Source organism: Peromyscus maniculatus, chromosome 9 (genome assembly GCF_049852395.1).
Source record: "Peromyscus maniculatus bairdii isolate BWxNUB_F1_BW_parent chromosome 9, HU_Pman_BW_mat_3.1, whole genome shotgun sequence".
NCBI lineage: Eukaryota > Metazoa > Chordata > Mammalia > Rodentia > Cricetidae > Peromyscus > Peromyscus maniculatus.
Genome location: NC_134860.1, coordinates 68,313,136 through 68,335,406, shown reverse-complemented (window position 1 = coordinate 68,335,406; position 22,271 = coordinate 68,313,136). Strand labels below are relative to the sequence as shown.

At 49.7% G+C, this 22,271-nt stretch overlaps 1 protein-coding gene across 7 annotated transcripts in view; it reads left to right on the top strand.

Annotated features, from left to right (window-relative positions):
* Slc39a14 (solute carrier family 39 member 14) overlaps positions 1-22,271 on the top strand; it is a 49,480-nt gene that overhangs the window by 12,627 nt on the left and 14,582 nt on the right. For 2 of the 7 annotated variants that reach the window (XM_076545319.1, XM_076545323.1), the window contains exons 2-3: positions 10,181-10,259; positions 20,951-21,229. In XM_076545319.1, the coding sequence (XP_076401434.1) occupies positions 20,966-21,229 (264 nt within the window). In that variant the 5' untranslated portion in view covers positions 10,181-10,259; positions 20,951-20,965. Of the gene's footprint in view, positions 1-9,396; positions 9,673-10,101; positions 10,123-10,180; positions 10,260-20,950; positions 21,230-22,271 lie in introns of those variants that run through there. The other 5 variants (XM_076545324.1, XM_076545321.1, XM_076545320.1 and 2 more) reach the window with 4 other exon arrangements.

The window sequence follows — 22,271 nt, the reverse complement described above, 5'->3', positions numbered from 1 at the left end:
GAGAAAGTTCCTCTAATCCTGCTAGTAAAAGCAGACACTTGAAGAGAAGTTGTATTTTGACCTCTGATAACTGTGTCTGTCACCAGAGCTGGAGAGATGGCTTAGTGGTTAAAAGCGCTGGCTGCTCTTGCAGAGGACCTGGGTTTGATTCCCAGCACTCCCATGGTAGCTCAGAACTGCTTGCAACCTCAGTTCCAGCGGATACAGTACCCCCCCCCCATGGGCTGCTGCGTGCACATGATGTACATGAACACATACAAGCACACACACGCGTGTACATGAAAATAAATACATAAAGAAGATAGAATATTATGTTGCCAATTCCAGTTGAGCAAAATTAAAAAGGAAATAGTTAGGAAAACATTTGAACATGTGACAAAGTTTAATACACAATGAATCTTTTTTTCTTTTCTGGAATAAGGGGCACAGATTCTTTAAACACCAAGGTGGTGTGTGTGTGTGTGTGTGTGTGTGTGTGTGTGTGTGTGTGTGTGTGTGTGTGTGTGTGATATGTACTTGTAGAAGCCAGCAGAGGGAGCCAGATCCCATTCAGCTAGAGTTATAGATAGTTGTGAGCCGCTCAACATGGGTGCTGGGAATCGAACACCAGTCCTCCGGGAAAGCAGGAAAAAAGCTAACCTGAGCTGTTCTCTGGCCTCAGCAATGCACTCGTAAATAAAGCACCAAGAAAGAGATGCTTGTATTTCAGCAAAAAACGAGGCGAGGGGAGAGTAGGCAATGGGCAAACAAAAACATAACTGTTTGCAAACCTAAGAGTGTTTGGTCATCCGGAGAGTCAAAAAAATAAAGTAAAATGCAAGGCCAGTGAATGGGTAGAGATGCTTGTCTCCAGATGTGGTAACTAACCCAAGCTAGATCCCTGGAAGGCACAGGGTGGAAGGAGAGGACAGACTCCCATGTGCACTGTGGCACTTAAGTCCACACACAGATAGACCTTAAAAAAAAAAGAAATGTGCTAAGATGCAGAAGGATGCACATACGGCTCCATGATAGTGTGCTTACCTAGCATTTGTGAAGCCACATGCCTGTCATCCTTGGAGGTGGAGGCAGGAGGCTACGACCTGGTCTCTACGAGACTCTTGAGTAAGTGGTACTTAACCCCTTATCCAGTATTTGTTTCTGGGCCTGATGGCACAGGCTTATAATGCCAGTCACTTTCGGGGCAGAGGCAGGGTGGTCTTATGTTTGCGGTCAAGCTGGGCAACTTAACGAGACAGTGTCTTAAAAAATAAAAAGAGGGCTAGGAACATAATGTAGTGGTTAGTGCTGGCCTGGCATATGCACAAACCATAGGTTCAATCCTTGTTACCGAACTAAAATAACTATTTGTTGACTGCTAACTTGTTCCTGGATCTCACTCTCCGCCCACTCTGGTAAGACCCTTTTTAATCTCTTATGTCTTGCTGGGGTGGGGCAGGAGGGGCTGCCAGTTCTCCACCAGGGATAGAGGCCTGTTAGGGAGGGTGGCTGACCTAGCCAGCTCTGTGTGTGTGTGTGTGTGTGTGTGTGTGTGTTTTACTGGAAGCCCAAACTGTTCTGCCAGTCAGGAGAGCCCTCTACTGTGGATGCTTTCTCTGGCCTTTCCTGGAAGTCAGAGGGTACCCTTGCCAGCCCGTACAAACACTTGTTTTCTTAGAGAACTAAGTACAAAGCTTGGGGGCTAGTTGCAGCCTCGGTGGCCTTTGGGGAGGCTGGCTCTGTTCCCTGTGGATTGGTCCCCTGCTCTGCCCTCCCTGGTCCAGAGAACATCTCTAGCCTGTGGGTATTCCCTGTGCTATTTCCCCAGTGTTGGGACACTTTCCATGTGACAGGCCGGGCAAGTTCTCAGGATAACCAGGTCCCTGGGTCGTTTCCAGGGCAGCAAGCCATGACTATTCCCATCCCCTTTCCCAGAAAGGTGCAAAAAGTACAATCACCCCACTCCCCCCAGGCCCCGGGCAGCTGACCAAAATGCCCCCGTGGGACAGCCTGTCCAGCCCCGGGAACAAAGTCCCCGTGTTCCTGTTTCTGCACCTCCCTCTCCTGACACCCTCTGACATCCAGCAGACCCATGACAGAGACCTTGACCACTGTGAGCTGCCTTCTGTGTGTGTGCGCGCCCGCGTGCGCGCGCGGCTGTGACCTTGTTACCGTCCACTCCCTCTTCCGGGCAGCCACTCTAGCCCCTCCCCCAGGCATGCCGCGCAGTCGGCACATTGAGGGGTTGTGTGCGTAATGGGAGGCAAACTCAGAGTTTCCGTGGGCTGCTGAGGAATTCTAGAAACAGCACTGGGGCTCCTTACACTTCCCTGCCATGAGGGGAAAGTGAGATGTATTTTTGGTGAGATCATCAGATGGCCGCCACCCTGGGCACTTCGTTCTGAGATGTGGGGAGGGGAGGGGCCCACCTGAACCTACCTATCGCCCCCTGCCCCCAATCTCCTGTTGTTTTGTTTTCTTTTGAGACAGGGTCTCACTAAGCAGCTCTGGCTGTCCTGGAACTTGCTATGTAGACCAGGCTGGCCTCGAACTCAAAGATCCACCTGCCTCTCCCTCTCTGAGTGCTGGGATTAAGGGCGTGAACCACTATGTCTGGCTGAACACAGTAACTTTTAAAGCCCAGGAAAAGGTTAGAATTTCATTCCAGTTTTGCTGAGAGAACATTAACTGGGTTAAAGCCAGGAACATTATGTGATCAGTCTGGTGAAGTACTACTTTGATTAATGTTTGTATGTATTACATTGTTAAAAAGAGAGGACTCTAACAATAGCTGGGTAGATACCGGGTGGAAGGCCAGGTCAGAGATTTTTTTTTTTTTTCAAAACCAACATGTCAACATTTCTTCTCCAATTCCTCCTGTTCCTTTGACGTTACTATGAAAACTTAGTTGGGCTCTTGGCACCAGAAGTTTCCAGTGCAGTGTTCCAGACTCAGACAGGCTCTTCAGGTCTTCCTAGAAGAGGTCTCTTATAAATTGCACTCAGTGGACACATGTTGTTAAAAGCTCTCTGAGTGCACTCACTCACATCCAGTTCTGTCCTGAGAAATTCCTGAAGGTTTTCTACCTTCCTTCTCGGGGGGCCTTTGGATTGTCTATAGGCTTCTTGATGATTGGTACCTCTATAATTAATTTCTTTTGTGTGTTGTATATATGTATACCAGTGTATGTGTTTGCATGCACATGTGTGTGGAGGCCAGAGGACAACCTGGAATTGTTATCTAGGTGTCACCCACTCTTTTTTTGTTGTTGTTTGCTTTTTCAAGACAGGGTTTCTCTGTGTAGCAGCTCTGGCTATGTTGGGACTCCTTTTGTAGACCAGGCTGGCCTCAAATTCACGGATATCCACCTGCCTTCTGAGTGCTGGGATTAAAGGTGTGTGCCACTGCTGCCTGGCTGGTTTTATTTATTTATGTGTATATGTATGTATGTGTGTGTGTGTTTGTGTGTGTGTGTGTACATGGGTGTGTAGATACCCGTGGAGGCCAGAAGAGGGTGCTAGACACCCTGGAGCTGGAGTGATTTTCAGCCATTCAATGCGGGTCCTGGGAGCAGCATTCTGTTCCTCTGCAAAGCAGTATACACTCTTAACCACTGAGCCATTCCCAGCCTTTGCCCTTTCCTTTCTTTCCACCCATTCCCCCGCCCCCCCAGAGGGGATGGGAGTCTCTCAAGTAGTCTACCCTGGTTGGTCAGAGAGCCTCGGGGATCTACCTGTTCCCACCTCTGTAGCACATGCCCCCACACCTGGGCTCTTTTGACACTTGTTCTAGGTTTTTATTTGTTTGTTTGTTTGTAATTTATTTTATGTGCATTGGTATGATGGTGTCAGATCTCCTGGAACTGGAGTTACAGACAGTTGGGAGCTGCCATGTGGGTGCTGGGAACTGAACCCAGGTCCTCTGGAAGAGCAGCCAGGGCTCTTAACCACTGAACCATCTCTCCAGCCCCCTTGTTCTAGGTATTGAATTCAGGTTCTTATGCTTGCAAGGCAAGCATTAAACAAGTGGGCTGTCTCTCCAGCACCTATAACTGTTTTAATGTCTATTTCTTTCATCTCCGTGTTTGAAAATTACCTAAACCGGAGCTAGGGTTAGTGTTGCCTGGAAGAGTAAGCTTTTAAGTCTGGCTAGAATGTTGATCCCTTTTTAATAGGCAAGCAGTTTGTGGGAGGTCGAGGAGGCAGTGGAAATACATGCATAAATAGCTACCCTGTTAGGGAACTCATTTTTGTACCATATTGCCTGGAGATGGCAGTGTGTCAACAGCATGTGCTGATCTGCAACTTTGTGTGACCCCATCCTTAGCCTGTGCTGATCTGCAACTTTGTGTGACCCCATCCTTAGCATGTGCTGATCTGCAGCTTTGTGTGACCCCATCCACAGCATGTGCTGATCTGCAGCTTTGTGTGACCTCATCCTTAGCCTGTGCTGATCTGCAGCTTTGCTCATGTGACCCCATCCTTAGCATGTGCTGATCTGCAGCTTTGTGTTACCTCATCCATAGCCTGTGCTGATCTGCAGCTTTGCTCATGTGACCCCATCCATAGCATGTGCTGATCTGCAGCTTTGCTCATGTGACCCCATCCATAGCATGTGCTGATCTGCAGTTTTGCTCATGTGACCCCATCCATAGCCTGTGCTGATCTGCAGCTTTGCTCATGTGACCCCATCCTTAGCATGTGCTGATCTACAGCTTTGCTCATGTGACCCCATCCATAGCATGTGCTGATCTGCAGCTTTGCTCATGTGACCCCATCTTTAACATGTACTGATCTGCAGCTTTGCTCATGTGACCTCATTCACAGCCTGTGCTGATCTGCAGCTTAGTGTGAAATGAACCAGAACCTTGCCTGCTTTTGCTCTGGACTCCATCTGTGCTTGAACTTGACAGCAGAGCTCTGGTCAGGACTGAGATGGGTAAATGTCAGGGGTCGGGGGAGGACCAGAGTCTTCATGGTCTCCTTGGCCCCCTTTAACACAGGGAGCTTCCAGAAGATGCTGTTGTGCTGATTCTCTTGTCCATCGTGACCTTACCCAGTGCTTCCGCGGTGGAGTCTCAACTTTCTGCCTAGGGAGGGTGCAGTTACGCCAGCATAGAAGCACGTTCCCTTATACTTTATATACAAGTACTCAGTGAAGGGCCTGCCAACCTCCTGGACTGTTGAGAAACAGCCAAGGCAGTTAACCTGAAATATACGCCCGTCGTTCTAGGCGCCATGACATTGAGACCAAGAGGAAGGTGAGAATGGGCTGAGGCAGTGCTGGGGAGGACGGGATGGAGTAGTGACATAATTCTGCAGGACCCCCTCGTTCCTCCTCATCTTGTGGGTACGGCGAGCATGCACATGTAGCTTTCTCACACCTCACCAGGCTTCTGAGTCCAGAGGAGAGGGCCTAGAAGGCGCAGGAGTGAAGTGGGTGGTGTGTGTGTGTGTGTGTGTGTGTGTGTGTGTGTGTGTGTGTGTGTGTATCTGTGTGTGACATTCTGCTTGGAGACCAGAGCCCTGGAAAGAATAATAGCAGATAAAGGTGGAAGGCAGGCAGGCTGGATCCTAAAGGGAGAGAATCCTGATTATCAAGCGCGCGCGGGGGGGGGGGGGGGGGGCGGGGGGAGGGACGAACACGACAACGTGAAGCCAGGCAGGGAAGTGAGGAAGGAGAGTCCAAGCGGCTAGAGCGAGGGGCAGTAAGACTGGGTTGTTTCTGTTTGGTGCCTGGGATCTTAGGAAGCAAGATGCTCTGGTTTGTGGTCATGCACTGAGGAAGCCAGAGGATGTGGGAGAAAGCCTTACATCTTAGTAATCAATGACTCGATGGCTGGTTATGACCTTGGCCAGAGAGTATGCTGTGCAAGAGACTGGGTAAGTGGGAGAAGGTTAGGATTGGTGAATGTCATTTCTGGCTCTTTCTTCCCCAATTGGGAAATAAGTATTTTCCTTTGCTCCCTTCAGTAGCCCTCTCTCCCATGGGTACAGGGTGTCCAGGTGGTGTGCAGTGAGCAGTCACCAGTCAGGAAGGTTGGGTGCGAGGTGGAAAGGGCCATGTGGTCCTTTTTATTGCCCCTTTGGTTTTCATGGAAGTGGGGTGGCAAGCCTCGGGCTTTAGTGTCCTGGAACATTACCAGAGCCCCAAGAAAAACTCACACAGTTGGGCCAGCTGAGTTTCCGGTTTACCTAGAGGTGGTGCTGGGAATTTTGCCCTTCCAGCAGGTTTTCAGTTGAAGATTATACACTTAAAAAAAAAAAAAAAACAAAAACACACTTCCCTCAGCTAATGATGGGATGCCAGGGTGTCTCAGCTGTGGAGACCGGCCCACCAGAGCCTTTGAGGAGGACACGGGCTTGAACTGGCTTGTAAGATTGGGGGTAGGGTGCCGGGGCAGGTAGTCTTGGCCATCCACCAAGCAGCGCCGCCAAAGGCCCTTGGGGTTTGTTTTACGGCGGAGCTGAAGCGCACATTTCTTAAATTGCCTACCTGTTGGAGCAGGACGGCTGAGCCGACTTGTCTTAGCCTGAATTTCGGGGTGGTCTCTTTTCTGATTCTGCTTGCAGAATTCGGAGGTCTGCACAATAGCCTGGGTTGCTGTTAGGTCTGAAGCCAACACAAAGAACTTTTGCCCTGTAGGCCAAGCTGGTGGTGTTTCCACCTGGACGTCTATGGTAGCCCATTGTTTAATCTCCGGCTCCTCTTCTGCCTGCCTCCGGCCCAGTCTCCACGATGCAGCCAGGCAGGCGGACGTATGAAAAACATGTGGATGCCAGGCCTAGTGGCTTAGGCTCGTGTCCCCAGCTCTTGGATGGTGGAGGCAGGAGGGTTACCAGGAGTTCGAGGCTAGCCCTAGGCTACGTAGTTGAGTTCCCAGCCAACCTGGACTACAATGTAAGACTGCAAATAAACAATAAAAAATAAATAAACAATCAAACAAGCAAACAAAGAAAATAGCTCAATGGCAGAACACTTGCCTAGCATGCTGGAGACTCTTGAGTTTGATTCCCACCACAGCCGAACCAGATGTTCCTTGAGTCCTTCAAGGCCCATATTTCTAGCCTGTCATCCTCTCCCCTGTGTGGCCTTTTGTGTGACTAGCCACCGTGGACTTCAAGTTCTAGATGCTCTGTCTTCACTGAGTCCCTGAGGATGGCCACAGCTTCATAGACTGTTCTTTTCCCTCCCCCAGCTTACTTTTACATGATCTGGGGTTCTGGGCTTTCCTTTAGGGGAGCCCTCCTGGCCTCTGACACCAGACTGCTCTTCTGTTACGTTTTCCATTATCTGTCAGGGGTGGGGCACACATGAACTTGTTCCCTACGGGTAGAGAATCAAAAATACACGTTCCTGGGGCTGGAGAGAGGCCGCCGTGGTTAACAGCACCAGCTGTTCATTCAGAGGGCCTGGGCTCCATTCACAGCAGGTACATGGTGGCTCGAAGCCAATCCGTGACTCCAGTCCCGGAGGATCGGGTGCCCTCATTTGGCCTCAGCAGGCACTGCGCGCTGTACACACTGCACACCGCACAGCACACACGTGGCACAGAGACAAACGTTCGTGCAAACACGTAAAATACACATAAAATAAAAATCTTTTAAAAAAAAATACACGTTCATGGCCTGGGAGTGTAGTTCACTGGTGGAGGCACTAGGTTAGAGCCTCAGCGTTGCATAAGAAAACAAAACCAGACTCTACTCAGAGATCCTGTGCTACTAAAATTCCCGGTGTGACTCAGACTCTGCCAGTTAGATGTGCTCAGCACATGTGTAACAGTTTTGTGGGAAGAGGCTGGGCCTTTTTCCCCCCCTAGGATAGACTCGAGGACATCTGTTTCCCTGAAATGGTTCCCTGGCAGGGATGTCTTAATGCCATAGCTACCAGATGCCCGAGTAGCAGCCCCTTGTAGCATAGTTCAGCAACACGATCTTGGGAGTAGGCCCTGGGAGCTCAGCTCAGAGTCGTTTCTTCAGCCCTTCCTATGAGTCTCCAGACTGTTTAACATTCTGTGCGGGATCTCTGTGGGCTCAGTATGGCCAGGTAACCCTTGAGCTGCCCATTATTCTTGGCTTTGCCATACTGCTGAGTTTCTTGGCTGGGACTTACCTTCCATGTTGTGTGAGGGAAGGTACATCCCAGGGACTCACGTTATTCCTGGTCATGGGCAGGAAGTGACCATTTCTTGAATGAATGAACTCTCAGGCTAAGAGAGGTTTTTGTTGTACTTGATTTTTATGTCTCTATTTATTGAGACAATCTCATGTAATGTGGACTTGCTATGGTAGCTGAAGTCAGGCTTGAACTCCTTTTTTTTCTTCTCTTTGAGAGCTGGTGTATGCTGGGCTGGGACTGTTTTAGGTTTAATAAGTATAAACTAGCTTTTCAGTTTATTTAACGTAAGAGAAGTACCCAGTGTGACAGTGCCTACCCATAACCTCAGCACTTAGTAGGATGAGACAGGAGGATTGCCTTGAGTTCAAGGCTAGCCTGGGCTGCATGAAGTCCCAGGCCTGCTAGGGTTACATGGTTTATTCTGAAAAATAAAAGACAAAACAAACGTGCTTGCACATTTGTGCTGGTGTGTGTGTGTGTGTGTGTGTGTGTGTGTGTGTGTGTGTGTGTGTTTACGATAAGAGAAAGGTTTAGAGGAAGGAACAATAGATGGTCCTGACAGCAGACTTCACACATCTGTGGGGACATCTAGGGACATAGAATGTCTGTAGAAAGGGGTGTTGGGCTGTAGGGGCCTTGTAGATATTGGTACAGCAGGAGGTTAAACTTCTCATCCTTGATCAGAAATTCTCTGTGTCTAGCCCGTGTATACCGAGCACCATGCCAGACTCATGTTGACAAAGGGATGCTAGACGACCCTCCTTGCCTTTAATGAATGACAATCTAGTTAAACAGACTTGTTTTTTTTTTTTTAATTTATTTTTTCGTCTTTTTTTTTTTTTTTCCGGAGCTGAGGACCGAACCCAGGGCCTTGTGCTTGCTAGGCAAGCACTCTACCACTGAGCTAAATCCCCAACCCTAAACAGACTTGTTGAAAGACAAAGAAATATAGTAGCATCCAAAATAGTTGGGGAGCTAAGAGTGGGCTGTGACCCCCTGGAAGAGGGGGTCATTGAGATGCTTGTGAGAAAAAGCGTTTACGATTTAGTTACTTGGCCTTGCTTTTTATTTGACCCTGAATAACAAGCCGGGAAGCCTCGGCTCAAGCAGGTGATGTAAGTGAGAGATGTGAGTGAGCACCACGTTGGTTACGTAGGCCACACGTAGGACACTGTGGCCTGGCAAACAGTCATGAACAACAGGCCACACTTTTGCAATCGGGTGTCTGGGAAATGGGGATGGACAGGTGGTGGAAATAGGAGCAACTTTTGCCCAGGCTTTGGCGGGAAGTGCTGGCCGCTCCCCTGGGCCCCTTCCATGTCTCCGCTGCCTGAAGAAATTTTGGAAAGTTCTGGTGGCCCCTGAGCTCTGAAGTATGCTTTCCCCTCCCGCCTCCTGGCTCCAACACTGGGCTTGGCCGTCATTAAACTCATTCCGGCTCAGCTTGGGGCTAAAAACCGCCTTCCTGTTCCAGCCCATGAGGCTGCCCCAGGCCCTGATCACTGGTCTCTAGCCTTATAACCTCCTCTCCACTGTGCTGACACACACCAGGGGAGATCAGCAGACGTGTGTGTGGTGAGTCCCAGGCTACTGGTTCTGATTTTTGTTCCCTGCTTCTGGGTTACCATTGACTCTTTGTGTTTTGTGTGTGTGTGTGTGTGTGTGTGTGTGTGTGTGTGTGTGTGTGTGTGTGTGTTCTTCCATCCTTCCCCCTTTTAGCAGCCTGAGGTTTCTTGGGGTGAAGGAGTAGGCCCCTGCCCAAGCTCTTGTGCTGTGTGGAAGTCTCCCATCCTGGGTGGCCTTTGGCATGCTATAGCTTGAGGCCCAGGGCCTGGAATAGGAACCAGGAATTGTAACGTGGTTCCGTGGGAGGGACTGGAATAATACGACCATTGAGTGACCATTGAGTGCCTGGTCTGGGTGAGTAAGGCTGTGGTCGAGCCGCGCTGTGTCCTAGCTGTACTTGGGTGGAGGCCCAGGATAGCTTGTCTTGGGTGCGTGTGGGCTCTGGACCACGCTCAGTCGGTGAGTGCAAAGGGACGGAGTCAGGAGAGTTTTCCTCTTTTTCACTTCTGTTTCACAGGACCGCCCTCTGTTGCCTAGGCTGCCGGTGAATTCAGAGTCATCCCCCTGCTTCAGTTTGCCGAGAGCTGGGATTACAGGTGTGCACTGCCTCTGTCACCCGCCCCCCCCTTTCCCTTTCCTTCTTTGTGGGGATGGGGAGTGGGGGGTCAATCCTAGGACATTTTTAGCCTCTTTTCTGGGGGGGGGGTCCGTTTGGGGGAAGTGGAGGTGAGAAAGGATCTCCTGTAGCCCAAGCTAGCTTCCAGATATAATGATTAAGGCTGGCCCTAACGAAACTCCTGACCTTCCTGCCTCTGCCTCCCAAGTGCTTGGAATTACAGGTATGTACCACTTCACCTGGGTCTTACGACAGAGTCCTGATGAGTTGCTTAGGCTGTGTTTGAACTTACTCTGTAGCCCAGGCAGTGCTTGAACTGGGATCCCAGATAGTTTTCCTTAAAGCTCTGTAAGCTCCAGAGACAGTATTTACCCGAATATAGGGCTTTAAGGCTGCAGCTTGGGCTGAGGTCGTAGCCTGTCGGTGGGTAGAGCGTTTGCCTGGCGTATGTGAGGCCCTCACCTCCATAAAGGGAAATGGAAAAAGGAGTAATTGCCAGCTTTCTAATTTTGGATACTGAGGTTTACACAGGTGACTGTGTCATTGTTAGTTGGACCATAAATATGGAGGATATTATCGTGAAGTGTGTCTGTAGGGTTCTAGATTTTATGCCATACTTGGAAAGTTTGGGCGGGGATGTAGCTTGCTTAGTATGTATGCCCACGGCCCTAGGTTTGATCCCCAGCACTGCATAAATCCATGTGGCTCTGAGAAGCCTCTCACTCAGGAGGCGGAGGCAGGGGCATCAGGAGTTCAAGGTCAGCCTCTGTTACATATCAATTGAGGGATGCTTAGGCTGCCTGAGAGACCATTTCAAAGGGAGCGGAGGAAGGAGGAAGTCAGGCTTTGCTCCCTGGTGATGCTCCTGTCTTTTGTGACATCACTGCGTTCCAACATCGCTTCCTGGGGTAGATCTATTCCCGGGCCATGGTGGTGCATGCTTTTAGTCCTGGCCCTTGGGAGGCACAGGTCGCCAGATCTCTGAGCTGAAGACCAGCCTGTGTATATAGTGAGTTCCAGGACAGCCAGGGCTATGTAGAAGGACCCTGTCTCTCCAACACACAAACAAAAAAGCATACATTGTCTTTTTTCTAATATTCCAAATATCCTTCCAGGCATATTCATATACAAATGGATATTGAAAAGTAGATGTAAATACTCCTGTGGGAAAGCTTCGCATCTCTTTGACTGTAGCAGCAGAAGAAGAAACTGCAGTAAACTGAAGGGAATTATTAAGTTTTAAAGAAATATGTTACTTGCAAGAGCTAATTTTCTCTCAGCAGAGTTAATTGTTTGTGAGTCATCTATCATGACTTGTTTTCTCTTTAGACAGTACCTATTGACTCTTGCTCTATTTCAAAGGAGGACTTTTGCCTTACCACCCTGCCCCCATCTCGTTTCACCCACACCCTGATGATGCTAATTACATTATTGGATTGTCTGTTTTTTTAAGGATTTCTTCTACCCCTGGTTTCTCTTTTTTAAAAATTTATTTTATTATTTTTGTGTGTATGTGAACGTGTGCCATTGTGGAAGTCAGAGGACGGCATTTTCCTTCTCCCTCCGCTTGGGGCAGGGTCTCCTGGGTCTGCATATTGGTCTCCAGGCCCATGAGCTACTGAATGGTTCTCCTGTCTCAGCCTCTCTCCTGATGTGTGAGTGCTGGAATTACAGTTGGGCCCCACCACAATCAACTTCTTCCAAAAAAAAATTTTTTTTTAAGATTTATTTTTGTTTTATGTATACGAGTGTTTTGCCTGTGTTTGTGTACCATGTGGTGCCTGTGGAGGCCCGAGGATGATACAGATCCCAGGAACTGGAGTTATGGATGGTTGTGAGCTGCCCTGTGGGTACCGGGAATAGAACCCCGGTCCTCTGGAAGAGTAACAAGTGCCCTTAACTAAAGGTATCCCTGCAGCCCCAACAACCAGCATTTTTACATACGTTCTGGGGACTGAACTCGGGTCTTTGCACCAGGCTGAGGGCCTGTTGTCCTCCTTACTCCCTGGACTCTATTGCACCCCCCTCAACTCTCCCCCCCCCCCGGGGTGGGGGAGGGGGTACATTTCACTGGAAAGTTTTCTTCCCTGGCAAGGGAATTTCTTTCATGCTTGGGAATCTCTACCTGTTAGCTTAATTATATCTTGGCAAGGGATAATACTTTAAAAAATTCTTTTTCAATTTCTAGGAATTGAACCTAGGACCTCACGGTTGCTAGACAAGCAATTTATTGCCAAATTCTATCCCCACTTTAAAAAAAAATTTTTTTTTTTTAATTGAAATAGATTGAGTAAATCAGCCTTGAACATACTTGGTAGGGCTTGGACTCAACTTTGTGGCCCACGGGCTTGCCTTGAATTCATAATCCTCCTGCCTCAGTCTCCTAAGTAGTTGGGATTATAAGCCTGAGCTTCAAGGCTCAACAAGGAAAATGTTTTTGTTTTTTCCTCCAGAAAGGGTCTCGTGTAACCCATACTGGCCTCAAGTTCACTGTGTAGCTAAGGCTAGCCCTGAACTCCTCATCTTCCTGCTTTACTTCCTGAGTGCTGGGATCAGAGTTGTGCGCCACCAGGCTTTTCTGTGAGAGCAGTGCGGACATTCCTGTTTATCTTTAATATTTAATGTTCCTATAGGGAAGACGAGATTGTCAGAATTAAACTCCCATGTAGAAACCGTTTTACTCAGGCATGGCGGTACACATCAATACACCTCCTCTTGGGAGCCAAGGCCAGAGGACCATGAATTCCAAATCTGCCTGGGCTACCTCCCAAGACCTTCCCGTTATACCTTAATTTAAAGGTTTATTTTATGTGTATATATGTCTGCCTGTGTGAGTGTGTGTGCATTGTGTGTGTGTAAGAGCCTGTGGAGGCCAGAAGAGGGTGTTGGATTCTCTGGAACTGGAGTTGTTACCATGTGGGTGCTGGGAATCTAACCCATCCTGCAAGAGCAACAAGTACTCTTAGCCCCTGACCACTGTTCCAGCCCCAAAGCCTTTTTGGTTTTTGTTTTGTTTTTTTTTGAGATAGGGTTCCTCTGTGTAGCTTTGGTACCTGTCCTGGAACTCACTCTATAGCCCAAGCTCGCCTCGAACTCACAGAGGTCCGCCTGGCTCTGCCTCCCGAGTGCTGGGATTAAAGGTGTGCGTCGCCCAGCTTTGTTTGTTTTTAAAGTCTATGCATCCTGGGAGAATCCTGTCTGGTCCTTGAGTTCTCTGTCTGAGTGAGGCAGTGTCTCTGTCTTGAACAGTTTTGGAGGGCAGGGGGTTACTTCGGTCTTCAGGTGTAGCTTCCCTTCTTCTCAGGGAAGTTTGTGTTGCCCGTCTTTCCACAGCTGCTTTCATGGCTGTTTTTCACCCATTTACATTGGTCCTCTCAAGCTTCCTTTGTTGGTATTTCTGGTCTGAGTTACTGGCAAAATTTGGTTCTCTGACAACTATAATCCATTAGTGCCTCAGTGGTACCATTTAGTTCCTCTTTCCCTGCTCTTCCTTTTTTTGTATGCTGTTATCTCCATTCTGCATGTGTGTGTCATGTATATTTGGGCACATGCCTCGTGTGTGTGTGTGTGTGTGTGTGTGTGTGTGTGTGTGTGTGTGTGTGTGTGATGTGTGTGTAGGAGTGTCTGGAGCCCAGAAGTCAATGCTGGGCATCTTCCTTAGTTGTTCCCTGCAGTATTCTTTGAGGTAGGGTTTTTCCCTGAATCTGGAGTTTACCTGACTGGTTTTTACATGAGTGCTGAGCACTGAGTTATCTCTCTGGGCCTATTTTATAATTTGTTTCCTTCCTTTCTTTCTCCCTCCCCCTTCCCCTTCCTTCCTTCCTTCCTTCCTTCCTTCCTTCCTTCCTTCCTTCCTTCCTTCCTTCCTTCCTTCCTTCCTTCCTTCCTTCCTTCCTTCCTTCCTTCTCTCTCTCTCTCTCTCTCTCTCTCTCTCTCTCTCTCTCTCTCTCTCTCTCTCTCTCTCTCTCTCTCTTTTAGATAGAGTTTAACTATTGAGACCAGGCTGGCCCAGAACTCGTGGCTCTCCTGCCTCCGTCTCTCTCACAAATGCTGTTATCTGCTGGCCCTCTCTTCTGGCAATGGGCAGAACCGTCGTCCTTAGATCCTGTGGTGCCGGTATGCTTGGCTCTGCCTGTGTCTGCCTGATGTACCTTGTCCCTAAAATAGGAAACGGGCTCTCTTCCCACCCGGTGTGGCTGACTTGTTTCCTGCTTCCTTCCCCGAGGCATACAGAGGGTGTTCAGGTCTGCGCTCAGGGCCTGGAGAATGGAAGCGAGGCAGGGAGGCGGCCCTGTCCTCTGCTCTGGGATTTTTGTGACTGTTCCCTGTAGTGCAGACGTGGTTCCGTCTATTTTGGTAGCGTACCTACCTCCCACTTCTCTTGGAAGGAGGAGGACTCCCCTGGAACTGGCAGGTGTCCCCAGGTCGGTGTGCATGTTGGAGCCCCTCTACCAGAGAGAGGCAGATCTCCAGGAGCTGTCCCCCATAACCCTCAGTTGGGGTGGACAAAGAATCGGTGGCGGTTTGTCTCTTGCCGGGCTTGGGGACCTTGGCGAGAAATGGCCTATCATTTAGGTTGTCACAGTTGGGGCTGCAGGAGGAGAGCGGCGTGCCTTCTCGTCACGGTTAAGGCAATTGGGAGGTGGGTCATTCAGCAGACACTTGGAATTGTAGTGACTTCGGTTGTCCGGTCACTCTGGCAGCCATCTTAGCACCAACCAGTTCTGGCTGGCCCACCTGAAATGGAACTTCTGGCCTTTCAGGCATCCTGTCCTCAGAGATAAACGAGATTAGATGAGGTTGCAATTCAGCCTGGTCACCTAGGAAGTCATCCGTGTGTGACAAGGGAGGGGAAGGGTCATCAGTACCCCTACCTACCTCTCGGTGGCCTCAGAAACACTCTTGCCTTGGCCAAGTTTGCGTCGGAGCCTGTGTGCGTGTGTTTGTGTGTCTGTGTTTATGGCCATGCTCCGGGGAGTCTGGGTACGGAGTAGGGGGTCTCCTGACCAGCTGGCAGGACCAGGGAAGGGAGGCTTGGCCACTCCACAGTCCTTCAGGTTTCTGCTCTCTCCTCCTCAGTGGTCAGCTTCTTGACTGAACAGCGCGGCAAGTTACCACCTAGTTACCTCAAAGTAAAGCAAGTGCTTCCCTTCGCTTGGTTAAGTCTAGAAAGACTGAACCCCGTAACCAGTGCCGCCGTGTGCCAGCAGACAGACAGAACTGCCGTTTGTAGGTGCTTCCGGACCCCATGAGGGGGTGACAGTCAGCAGGACTCCCGTTTAGGAGACTGAGGATGGCAAGGGGACGTCACAGTGCTCCAGGATTCTAGGATGAGTGTCATGTCGACTTCCTTTTATATATTTTGTTCCCCTAAGGCTGTGGTCTAGTGCTTGGGGATGGACCCGAGGCTTTAGGATAACTTCCTTCGACCCTGAGCCCAGTGGTCAGAGGGGGGGAATCTCCAGAGGCTCTTTAGTGAGCGGGGCCTGGACTGAGTGGCCACACACCAGAGCCTTGCCTCTGCCCCACACTTCCTAGCACTTCCGGGAGGACTGCAGGGGCTCCCCTGAGGCCAGAGTGAGGACCTCTGGTACGAGCTGTGTGTGCTTCCTGCCTCTCTATTTCCTCCAAGGTACCTGGATTTTGTTATTTACTTGCTTTTTGGGGTGTGTGTGTGTGTGTGTGTGTGTGTGTGTGTGTGTGTGTGTGTGAGAGAGAGAGAGAGAGAGAGAGAGAGAGAGAGAGAGAGAGAGAGAGAGAGAGAGAGAGTGTGCTCTCACACGCTCGCATCCCTGTGTAGCCCTGGCTGGCCTGGGACTCAGTTGTGTAGATCCAGTAGCAATCCTCCTGCCTCCCAAGTACTCAGACTACAAATGTGAGCCACCATACCTGGCTGATTTCAAAGAGTCTTCTAGAAACACTTTTCCCCTTACAGGTGTGTGTGGGGGGGGGCAACCAAGAGCTCTGCTGGAGCAGAAAGCGCCCTTCATGCTTACCCAAAGGCCAGGGTCACTGGAGTTTGGAGCGCCCTCAGCAGTTCCTAGAACTCCGGACAAGGACTCCTGAGGGCCCCTCTTGTGCTTAGACTCCCTTACTCCCGGAGAGATGAGCTCAAGGGCTGGGCCAGGTGACAGAACTCTGCTCACTGCGTCTTCCCACCTGCAGGGACTGGCCTGCACCCCAGAGCCCTGACACTGTCTCGTCTGCAAAGCCCAAAGCAGTGTTTTCTAGAGAAGGGAGCCGCCGTGCCAGCAGAAGGAGAGAGAAGAGGTTTCCTGGAGAAACCCGGGTAGCCCCAGGCTTGTGTTAGGGCACATCCAGGAGGTGCCAGTTGTCTAGCATTGCAGGATGCCCTCAAAGCCATGGGAGGCATCAAGGGGCCACTAGGCCACCCGAAAACCAATCCATCGTAAATGCCAACCTCTACCTGAATGCCCATCCAGGTGGAGCTGCCAAAGTAAAATCACCCCGTGGCGCCCACATTTGAAGGGCTTTTGTTCCTTTTTTAGTCGTGTTTTGAAGTTGCTGAATGAAGGGAAATTTGAGAAAGGTATTTGAAGTAGGAGCAGGGCTCTGCTCGAGGATTCTACAGCAGGAGCCCTGTAAGACAGCCTTGCCTCGACAGCACCCCGGCTGTCCCTCCCCCCAGATCTTCAGGGCATCCCCAGCCTGAATCTAGGGTCCCCACTGGGAACCTAGCAGGTCTCTGTGCAGCGGCCTGCAGAGTTAGTTCCGCAATTCTCCATGGCGTCCAGGGCACAGACTCTCTGTCTTCGTGCTGGGGCCCCCACTGGATGCCAGGGCTTGGATGTCTTTCAGACCTGACTTCGGTCCATGAAAAATTCAGTTCCTGACTTGGCTGCCACTGGATCTATTTTCGAGGCTCCTGATCCCAGCCCCCTTATCTGTTAAGCAGGGATACCTTCCCTAGCTTCTTTGAAAGGGAGCAGTGAGTCAATGTCAGAGGCAGAACAAGATCTGCCCTGCGAAAAGGCTGACTAACTGCTGCTCACCACGGCTCCTTTAACTAGGTCCTGCTTAGACCTCTGCCCCTTGCACGCCCAGCCCTCCCAGCCCTCGTGCTGACGGCAAAGAGAGCACAGACGTTCACGGCCAGCTGGCTGGATAGCCAGTCTCCACTCCTCCCTCCATTTTTCTTTGTTGAGAGAGGGTCTCTTGTAGCCCAGGCTGGCCTTGAACTCACTGTGTAGCTGAGGCTGGGCCTTAACTCCTCACTCCTGGGAGTGTGGGCATATGCTACCATGGCAGTCAAACGACTTCTTTTGAAGTGGGTTTTAGTCTAATTTTTGCCTAAGATCCACTCCACAAAGCATAGATTAACCTGGTTCTTGGTTTTGAACCCAGAGTATTGAGTTGGAAAATAAACCATTTTGCAGACTGCCTTTTTTTTTTTTTTTTTTTTTTGTCCTTGTCTGGTCCTTCCTGTTGTATGGCTGAAAGTATATTCCACCAAAGAGCAACTCTTAGAAAATTATTTGTTTGTTTACTTAACTTATTTCAGACAGGGTCTTACTTTGTAGCCCTGGCTACCTGGAACTTGCTATATAGAGCAGGCTGGCCTCGAGGTCAGAGAAATCTGCTTCTGCCTCCCGACTGAAGAATGACGTTCTTTTTGTCCCCAGCTTTGGGGTCCCATGTGTGGGGTCTAAAGCCAGAGTACCCTCAGGTGTGTTGTGGCTTATGTGACTGACTGACAGGGTACAGGAGTTGTGAGTCTTAGTTGATGTAAAGGCAATGACAGGGTCTCAGAACAGTTTCGTTAAAGCTTCATGTTTGAACTGAAAATCAAATTTGGCAAAGCAGTCTTATCTTTGAATGATTATAGCCAGATTTTTGTTCTCTCTCTCTCTGTGTCTCCCCGGCGCCCCCCCCCCCCCGCCCCCCCAGGCAGAGTCTCACTATTTGCTCTGGCTGTCCTAGAACTCACGATGTAGACCAGGCTGGCCTCGAACTCACAGAGATCCATCTACCTCTACCTGCCTCCCCAGGGATTAAAGGTGTGCACAACCACACCCAGCCTCTCTTCTTTTTCCAGTGTTAGGGATCCCGTCCAGGGCCTTGTACGTGTGAGGCCCGTGCTCTACGGCTGAGCTGCAGTCCCTCGCCTTTCTCCAGGGGTGGTCATCTCCCTTCCTCTTCTGCCTTCCTCCTTTCTTCCTTTCGTCTCACTGTGCAATTCAGGTCAGTCTGAACGGGTAGAGCCAGATTTCCAGTGTCTTAGTTCAGGTAATTAGTGACAAGGGCCTCGCCATCACTTTAGCCCTAAAATCTTGAGGGTCGGTCATCCTGTGAGATGGGTACTGCCTTTACAGATGAGAAAATGGAGGTAGTTGAGGTTGAGTGACTTGCCTAATGCCTTTTCTCTTGTAAGCAATGGTGTGGTAATTCAAACAGCAGGGGCAGGGTTCAGGCAGGCCTGTTTCTTAGCCATGGAGACGCCGCTCCTCTAGACATGGAGATGCTGTTCCTTTAGACATGGAGATGCTGTTCCTCTAGACATGGAGATGCTGTTCCTCTAGACATGGAGATGCTGTTCCTCTAGACATGGAGATACTGTTCCTTTAGACATGGAGATACTGTTCCTTTAGACATGGAGAGACATGGAGATACTGTTCCTTTAGACATGGAGACACTGTTCCTTTAGACAGAGGTGGAGCGGTATGTGGTGAAGCATTTGGTGCTGGATTCCACCTCCCCAGGGAGGAGACCATCACAGTGATAGACTTCTGCTGGGCTGGCTGGCGTTCCTAATGTGCTGATGTCACTAATTAAGGTATAACTGGACTAAGGGAAGTAAATGATTAACAGGAAAATCATAACCAGTTCTCGTATTTCTTTGTTCCTTGTGAAGTTTTTTAACTGTATGAAGTAATTCTGCTTTAAAATTGGATATTATAGCCGGACGGTGGTGGCGCACACCTTTAGTCCCCGCACTTGGGAGGAAGGCAGAGGCAGGTGGATCTCTGTGAGGGTTATTTATTTTATGTGTATAGATGTTTGCTTGCATGTATGTTAAGTACACTGAGTGTAAGCCCATGGAAACCAGAAGAGGGCTCCAGATCCCCTGGAACTGGAGTCACAGATGGCTCAAGCTGACCTGTGAGTACTGAGGACTGACCCCTGATCACTTGCAAGATCAGCAAGTGCTCCAAACCACTAAGCCATCTGTCCAGCCCCTAGCTGCTGCTTACTATTATTTTTAAAATTGCATTGATTAGAGTAAATTCTGGAAGACTGAAATACGTAAATTCTAGAAAGAAGATAAATTCTGTGATTTGGTCCCTCGAACATGAAGTCTTTGTGTTGTATTTTGCAGTTCTGGATGTAGAACCAGGGCTTTTTTTTTTTTTTTTTTTGCACCTTAGGGAAACATTCTTCTACAGAGCTGTAAAGTTTGCTGCACGGTCTTAATGACGTTTCACTGTGTAGCCCGGACTTGTGACTGGCCTGCCTTGGCCTGCTGAGTGCTGGGATTGTAGGGATGTGCTGCCATCCCCAGCTTGGGCTTTCGAATATGTGTTCTCAGTATTAGACAGAGATGATATGATAAGCATTTCTTCTGTTTTCTTTTTTCTGTTTTTTTTTTTTTCTTTTAGGTTTTTGCTGTTGGGTCTTTGTTTTGTTTTGTTTTGTTTTGTTTTTTGAGAAGGGTTTCTCTGTGTAGCCCTGTCTGTCCTAAAACTCGCTTTGTAGACCAGGTTGGCCTCGAACTCATAGAGATCTGCCTTCCTCTCCCTCTTGAGTGTTGGGATTAAAGGCATGTGCCATCACCACCTGGCTGTTTTTCTTCCTTTTGAAACTTTTTATTAGGGGCTGGAGAGACAGCTCGGTGGTTAAGAACACTGGCTTCTCTTACAGAGGACCCAGCACCCACATGGTGGCCCACAACTGTCCATAACTCTAGTGCCAGGGGACATGATGCCCTCCTCTGGTCTCTGGAGACACCAAGGTATGCACATGGTACATAGGCAGAGATGCAGCCAAAATACCCAAACACATAAAATAATAATAAATTTTTATTAGCACAATATTTTTATTAGCATAATGAAACCCATTACTGTACGCAATTACGCACAGTAATGGGTTTCATTATGACATTTTTATATATGTATATAATGCATTCTGATCTTATTCACTCTTTAGGACCCTCTCTTGTCTCATTCCCACTGAATCCCTTTCTCTTCCCAACTAGTCCCCTTTCTCCATTTGGGGTGTGTGTGTGTGTGTGTGTGTGTGTGTGTGTGTGTGTACTCAGTTTTATCAGGGTTTCTTACAGGAGTATGGGCATCTGAAGAAAGAAAGCTCTCCATCCCTACATCTCCCTTTTGGGGGAACAGGTTCTTCTATAGTCCAAGTTCACGGTGTAGCTGAAACTGGCCTTGAACTCCTCCTAGTCCTCCTGCCCCTTCCTCCCCCATGCTGGGAGGCACATGTCCCTTTTCTTGTCGTTTTACCCCTTCAAAAGGATTTCTCCAAAGCCAGGTGGAGCAGGTGGAGAGGGAGACTACGTCACACTTAGATGCTTGTCCTACTCAGAGTCTGAGGGAAGGGGACCCTTGTCCTTGGCACGGGGGTGGTGAGTTGGCAGTCACTTGGGTGTTGGGGGAAGAGATAGAGACCTTGCCCTCACCTGGCTTTGTGTTCTTCTAGGTGTACTTGGTCACCATGAAGCCCCTGCACCCAGCCCTCCCTGGCTGCCTCCTCTTGGTGCTGTTTGGTATATGGAGGACGGTCCCCCAGACTCACGCCTCCTCCGCTGCCATGCCAGCCCTCAGCGCCACCTCTTTCCTGGAAAATCTCATGAACCGCTATGGGGAGAATGACAGCCTTACCCTGCCACAGCTGAAGGCCTTGCTCAACCACCTGGATGTGGGAGTAGGCCGGGATAATGCTACCCAGCCCAGGGAAGGACACAGGAACCTCTCCACGGTAAGACTCCTCTCTGTCGGGTAGGCCTCGGTGGCGGTCAGCTGCCACCTTTGTTGGGATCGACACATTCTGCAAGTCCAGTGAGGCCTCCTGACCACCTACCTGCCTGTTAGTTTCCTGCCGCGCCTGGGTCACTCACTGCTCGCAAACCATGGCTTCCAGGACAGCGCAGGCAGTAGAGTTTGCTATTCACACACCACGCCAGATGCGCCTCACAGTCCGCTCAGATGCAGGAGGAATTGTTTTTCTGGGGAGTGGCTTCATGAGGGTTCCTGGGATAGGGGCTGAGACTCAGATTTTACTGATCTCGGCTCTAGTTTTCGCTAAAACCTGGGGCTTTTAGCCCTTGGTTCTGTGTTCTTCCGTATTATCACAGCTACTTGGAATCAGGGGCTATTGGTGGCAGCCCCGTAGGAGTCAGCCAGCCAAGTCCTAATCTTCTGTTCTGCTCCTCCCCGAGCATTGTGGGAAGTGGAGAAACACAAGTCACCGTCAGGGAGCTCAGTGGTTAAGAGCGCTGGCTGCTTCTGCAGAGGACCTGCCTACCATGCTTTAGGGAGGAGCTCAGCTAGCGGGAATGAAAGCAGAGTACCACATTTTGTGGGCCTCGCTGTAATTACGGGGTTCGTCTGTGAGAAGTGAAGGTGCCAGCATAGTTGAGGGTTTGTGCCGGAGGCATGCTGAAGCCACACCCAGAAGGATGAAGAGGCTGGGGCTTGAAAGGAGAAAGTGGACAGGGCACCGTGTAGCATGCACGCAGAGCTGCTCAAGTGTGGCCAGTGTCAGCATCACCCGGGAGGCCGAGGGTGCCACGTGGGCAGTGGGTTAAGAGGCAGGCCTGCCATCGGGGACTTGGACATGGGCCTTAGGGTCTGCAGCAGTATTCTGGGGTCAACAGAGTGCGGGACTTAGACTTTATCGGTCTAAAAAACCTGTATTGCAGGCATTCCCAGAGGGCTGGCTCTCATGGGTAGACCCTGATAAAAGCACAAGCAGAGAAAGGACTGTGGTTTATGTGAATAAAGAGCAATTAGTAAAAACG